The 6,890-nt window shown below is 40.6% G+C and overlaps 1 protein-coding gene across 1 annotated transcript in view; it reads right to left on the minus strand.

Moving 5' to 3' along the window:
- Nucleotides 1-6,588, minus strand: part of TEC (tec protein tyrosine kinase) — a 32,079-nt gene extending 25,491 nt beyond the window's left edge. The window contains exon 1 of the mRNA XM_086612591.1: nt 6,415-6,588. Within this exon, the coding sequence (XP_086468717.1) occupies nt 6,415-6,552 (138 nt within the window). The 5' untranslated portion in view covers nt 6,553-6,588. The remainder of the gene's footprint in view (nt 1-6,414) is intronic.
- Between the last annotated feature and the right edge of the window lie 302 nt (nt 6,589-6,890).

Raw genomic sequence — 6,890 nt, forward strand, 5'->3', positions numbered from 1 at the left:
CGGTTGTTTTTTGTTAATTGTAAGAGTTCTTCCGTTTATGCCAGACAGTTTTCACACAAGTCTGATCCTGATGGCAAATACCACTACTGCCAGTGAAGTTAAGAGCACTCTGCACCTCCCAAGACCTGCTCATCAGAAAGCTGCCTTCCACTTGACTCCGTAGAAGCATCCTTATTTATAAGGCTTTTAAACGTTTTCCCTCTAGGGCTATTATTTGCTTTCTTTGTAGAAGCAAACGTTTTCTGCATGCTAATAAATAGGAAAGTGCTGTGCCTGCCCCAGTGTCATCTGTTCAGCCCCTCCGGAGCTAACGGGTATGACAGCACAGACTGTCCCTCGTTTTGTCCTCCCTCTAACACTGCAGACCCTCACTCACCCAGACACACACAATCACAGGTAATCACAGGGTCCACAATTTGACCTATACTTTTTGAAAACAAAATCCGATGTAAACTGTTTATGGCTGTAAACTGTAATCCATGAGGCGAACACGAGCAAACAGTAAGGATATTAAGGCTTAAAGCAGCTTCATGCTCATGAGCTCATATTTACCAGCTTCGTACTCAAGGTCAGCACAAGCTGCTCGCGTTAACCTTTCCAGCCCACAACATGCTGTGCCGTGTGTGGGATGGAGGACAGTAACCAAACCACACACGCCGTCACGCTTACCAGCTAAAGAGTGTTGTGCTAAGCAAGTTGAGAATGAGAAACATACCATGGTGAAAGTGAACACTCCACTGCTCCAATAGGTTTTGGGATACAAACAGTCCACACCTTGATAACAATTTACAAAACGATGACCAGATCTGTGCCAGCTTTGCGGAAGCACTGCACTCATGAGAAACATCAATAGGAAATTTTTCAAACCAACAAACTAGCAGGACATCTCACTTGCGCAAACCAGCTCCTTTCAAGAGCTCCAGTGACAAGAAGCACTTTAACACCTACATTTATTATCTCGCCTTCATCTCAAAGAATTTCCCTTGCCTAAAATGCCATCTAGGGCAAAAACCTCTAGTCTAGCGGCACTTTTGGCTCACATGAGCAGCGCTGTCAGCAGAAGCTAACTAAAACTTGTGTGAAATACATGTTACCTGCTGTCATGGCTATTTGGTAATGCGGCAGTAGGCCCGCTCCAGTGACAGCCATTGGACTGCCCTAGTGTCTTCTCACCATTCAGAGACTTCTTCTGACCATTCATTGAGAAAGAATTCACTACAACACGACTTATTGCCACACAAAGTGAAAGAGGATAAATCGAGTGTACTTGGTGGACCAGCCTGATGGACACAGTAGGTTGAATGCTATTTCTATACAGTCTGTCCTGTTGGCTAACTCAAAAGGAATAAAAGATGCTGTTCTTTGCAACAGCTAAGCCACTCCGCAAAGGAGAGCGTGGAGCACTTACACTGTGGGACACCAGCCACCAGGCACACTGGTAGAGCTGTAAACTGAGTAATCCTTTCGATTGCAACTGTTCAACTGATTCTTACTAAAGTATTTCTAGTTATAGTGATAAGGCAGACTTCTAGATAACCAGACTTGATTTTCCAGAGTCCGCTGAAAGTGTGAATGCGCCACATCTTTGAAAATAAACTCCAGAGCACTTCAAACTGAATACGCAAGATATGATGCCACTTTTGACAGAAAATGGCCAAGTGTACCTCAGGCCATGCATATGTGAAGTTGTTTCCACAAATACCTTCTTGGATTTCAAACCTGCACTCCCTTCAAAATGAAATTAGCAATCTGGAAAAAGTCATACTAAAAACTTTAGCTAAACTTTGCTGATCAAAAATAAAATAAAAAAAATACCCATTTTTTTTTAATACTGCATTTAATATTTGATTTTCAGACAAGCAGGTTTATTTCAAAATTGCTTAACCTTGCTTATTAACTTCCTACAGATTAGTATTTTTTTATTTCTTAGAAATAAATAGTTCAGGAAAATAAACAGAAGCACGCTTGAAGTAGTATGTTGAGCTTTCAAACTACACAAAATTGGAAAGAGATTTCCTAATAAGATATTGCACATCAGTGTTTCTTCACTAGAACACTACATGCCTTTGCTATACATTACCTGGAGAAGTTACACTGCAATCACTGAATCCCGTTATCACCAATAAGCATAGCACAGAGCAAGGACCAGCTTGTGCTATAAATCCTACTACCTCCCACTTCCAAACTGCTATAGCTACTACTGTCTACGTAATTCTATATAAAGCTGGCTCAGTAAGTCTACAATGCGTAGGGCCACGAAGAGGATAAGAGGGCTGGAGCACCTTTCCTACGAGGACAGGCTGAAAAAGTTGGGGCTGTTCAGCCTGGAGAAGAGGAGGCTCCGGGGTGACCTTATAGCGGTCTTCCAGTGCCTCAAGGGGGCCTACAAGAAAGATGGGGAGAGGCTGTTCAGGAGGGCCAGTTGCGATAGGACAAGGGGTAATGGTTTTAAAATAGAGGGAGGTAGATTCAGGTTGGATATTAGGAAAAAATTTTTTACCATGAGAGTTGTAGAACACTGGAACAGGTTGCCCAGAGAGGTGGTGGATGCTCCATCCCTGGAGACGTTCAAGGCCAGGTTGGATGAGGCCCTGAGCAACCTGATCTAGTTGGAGATGTCCCTGTTCCTTGCAGGGGGGTTGGACTAGATGACCTTTGAAGGTCCCTTCCAGCCCTAACCATTCTATGATTCTATGATTCTATGATCTTAAGTCTTTCTGACTGTAGCATATTTGGTTTTATAGTACATCTCCATAACCAGAATAGGAACATATTTTACTTCTTCCTTACTTTCATACATCCACGACCATTGCTCTGTGCTTGGAGGTTGATTCAGTTATTTCTTACCATGATTAATTTTTACCTTCATTACAAACGAATCCATTGTGTTCAGATCTCATTAGCCACTTTTGCAACATTAAGGGGAAAAAAAAAAAAGACAGCAAATACTCTTTCCAACAATGACAGCTGAAAAACCCCTTAAAAGCTTCATGAAACTTAAAACATTAACTCAGCCTTTGTTATATGCTTGTAATTATTGTTAGCAAAATATTGTACAGGAGTGCAATAATGGCATTTCCCCAACATTTACACTTACTAATTCAGAAAATTTATGCCATAAAAAGCCAAAACCAGAAGCCATCTCCAGCTTAAACAGAATATTTTTTTCTTCTGACTTTAAAAATTCGCCTCTGTGATGCTTAAGGCCAGTCAGTTCCTGATGTATCTTTATTGCTTTGAAGCTTTTTAATGTCCATCTTTTCAACCAACCTTAAGGTGACACATCTCACTTTTTTTTACCAAACAGCATAATGCCCAGAAGAAGTAAAGCCATAAAAGCCAAGGTCCTATTGGCTTCCTACACAAAATAAGTTTTCCATGGTATTACTCGTAATTGTAGAGCTTTGCACAGGTGATCTAAACCAGGACTCTCCTTCCCCAGGTTTCTGTGCTTTGAAATCAGTCTTGAAATTTAGCCTTTTTACTAATTCTGTAGTTCTGCTTCATTGATAGTTCATACACCTCCTCCATGACCTACAGTCCAGCAATATTTCTAAGTGCAGAAGCTACATTCCTTCTCATGGCAGCAGTGCAGCTCCAGCTTCACTGTGGGCACTTTTACCATGACAGGGTGCCTGAGCTGCTTGAAAGCACGTATAAGAAGATTTAAATAGGTTACAAGCAAGTTTAAACAAGATTTTATCCTGCTGCTAGTAGTCACGCTTATGAGATAATCGTTTATTGCTCCAAGTAGGTATATCGCACTTTGTCAAGACATAGGACAGAAAAAAATAGAATAGAGTGCTTCTATAATGTGCAGTTTCAGGCCAAAGAGCAAGTGATCTCCCACCACCAGCTGCATTCAACAGGGTCAATTAAATTAAAAGAAAAGTATTCACAAGAACAACATTTTCTATGGTTGGCTGCTTTCTGTTGCCATAAGTGTTCCACTTCTGTCACCAGACATACCAAATATCTAATTCTGTCACCTTATTTACAATCCTGCCTTGCCCACACTTTAAGTATTGACTAATCTGGTTAACGAGATTAAATTAAAACTTGTTTTTAAAAAGAAGTGGTATGATTATTCACATGACCACAAACCCCGAGTTCTTCTTCAGCTCTCTCTACTGAATTGCCACAGAAGTTAAAATGAAAAAACAAGAAAAGACTTCCATTCGGCCAAAAACCACCCTTGCCTAGAGAAGAAGAACTCGGCCACCCTTGGCAGACTGCTACCACTGCTGTTATGTGATTGAAATGAGGGTGTTGGATCCTCTTGTCTTGGGATTTCCATGCTTATTTTACCAATATGGACACTGAATATTGTCAAGCCTGAAATAAGATCAGTCCATACCTATCCTTTCATCTGTCATATCTTTAAATTAAACCAGCATATACAGTAGTCACATTTATTTCATCAATAAATCTCCAACTATTCAGAGGTGTCAGAATTATTTTAAGCTCTAACAATATTTTTTCTTTTTATATACATTTCTTCGACCAGAATACACAACTGTCTTATCGTAAATACAAATTTACAGTCACCATCATTGGCTTAAAAAAAAACAAACAACTGATAAAACCCCCAAACTTTTTCCATTTCAGTCACCCAGTGACACAAAGGAATAACTACCACTGTGACACAGAGATGTTAGTCACACGGTATTTTTATTTTTTTTTAAAGAGAGACCAAATATTGCTGACAAAAATATTCAGTGTGCCCCTTTATGGTCAGAGCTCATTATTTTCAGGCAATATTGTTAATAAAATAAAATAAAATGCTGATTAATGTTTAAAAGAATCTAAAGCGGGAGGAGCAGTGAACATGAAAAGGTTTTGAGGTTGGAAAGCTGTGTGTTATGGCTGAGCCAGTCTAGCAACCTGCTGATGTCAACAGCCAGAGCATCCTGTCCTCCTCCACCACCTGGCACCGCCTCTGGCACTTGTTAGATCCTGCAACGAGGTAAGGCAGCTTTGCTAACCCAGCAAAAACAAAACCCCATCAAATACCTTTCTGCTGATTAGCAAGTTTTTTTCCACAGCAGTATGGATTCCAAGAAGCAACAGGACCAATTCTAGTGAACCAGGGAGGTTAGGACAGGGAGGAAAAAATGTCTCTCTCAGCAGCAAACTGCTGGGCTAGTGTAGGTGTAATGTATATTTTCACCGCAACAGTCCTTATCTCAGGTTGGAACATTTTAAGGAGTTACTGCCTCCACACCTCATGGCACTAAGGGCAGCCCTGCTCCATTTCACTGCAAATAAAACCAATAGTTTAAACTCTCAGACAGATCCACCAGTCAGTCTCCTGGAGGGTATTTTAGCTGGAGGACACTAACCTGCAGGTGAAAGGTAAAGCTGGAAGTGGTAACTTTTTAAATGGTGACAGTTAGACCTGCAAAACCTGTTAGTTACATTTCTATTTGACCTGAATGTAAGCTAGCACAAGATAAGCATGCAAGACGTTTCATAGGGCGTTTTAAACCCCTGCTTATTTACCCCTGGGGCGGGGGGGAGTATTCTTTTTGTTTAAAAAAAAAAAAAGCATTCTAAAATAAGTACATATTTTTAACTCCACAGTCAGTAAAAATACAGAAATTCATATTCCAAGGTGGATACTGCAGCCATTTTAATCATCTTCAGCAATTGTGACAAATCTGTAAAGTAGCCTCAGTTAAGTGAAAAATTTAGCCCCCCAGCACTGAACGATATGACAGGGCACTCCAGGGGCAGGTGATCCTGATGAAATCGAGTCTGGAGCTCTTTTGAAAAATGCTGGTCTAAGGATTTGCCTGGTGTACACTATTGACTTCTAGTATAACTGAATTTACATAAAGTGGTAACAACAATGAGCTGTTAGTGCTGCCAAAAATAAACTGCTTCCAGCTTCATTTCAGTCCTAATGATCCACTCTAATGGATCTCATCTGTAGCAGACTTGGTCTGCAATGCACTACACCTATCAAATGCTCCTTCTCCTGTTTGAATTCAGTTCATTTCCAGATGTCAAAGTAATGGCCTTCACAGCAAACATGGCCACAGGCAATTAGGAGGTTTTTCTACCTTCGCCCTGCTCTGTGAGAGCAGTAATCTTTCATCTCTCTGGAGACAGAAAGAAATCCAGCTTTGAGACCAGCTATAAAAGCTGTTTTATCTTATTCCTGGCATCCTGCTTATGTACTCTGATTAAGAACCAGTTCACATTGACTACCAGATAAGTTATCTAAATCTCTGTATCTAAATCCGCATTATAAATAAGAGAAAAGAGAAATGGCAGCTCATGTTCACTGCCACCCATACCCATTTCCCCCACCCACACTCAACAGTATCATACACAGCAGGAAAAAAGCCAATAGTACATAAAAACAAAAAGGAAAAAAGGCAGTCTACAGAATAAATCTGCGTCTCCTACCTCCGCTCGACCTTCGTAATATGTTAGCATAGACTTTGTAAGTACAAAAAGCCTCTCTTTGTAGTTTAATGGAGAAGTCCTCTTCTTCTGCTGTGATCTTTTAATCAAAATCTCTTGTAGGATAGTAGTCGTATTCATTTCAGCCACTTGTCACCTCTGTTTTCAGCCATTGAATATCAGTTCCTGCGAGGAGGAGAGAAAAAGCATTATGACATCTTCAGCGGATCACAGATCTGGAGATTTCTGTAGTAAAAAGAGCTTCTACTTACAAATGAATCTACCGGAATATACAGAAAGCTGGAGCTCACCCTAAGCATCTGGAAGTTTACGGAAGTTAATGATTAGACAAGAAAGTCCAAGCTTTGCTCAGCTGAGGGCTGCACTGGCACATTTCCAGGAAGCTAAAGCTGTACCTGACTGGGATGAAATAAGGAACACAGCAAGTTACGTCACAGACATTATGGGTGAGAAGTCCA

This window comes from Tauraco erythrolophus, chromosome 5, assembly GCF_009769465.1.
Source record: "Tauraco erythrolophus isolate bTauEry1 chromosome 5, bTauEry1.pri, whole genome shotgun sequence".
NCBI lineage: Eukaryota > Metazoa > Chordata > Aves > Musophagiformes > Musophagidae > Tauraco > Tauraco erythrolophus.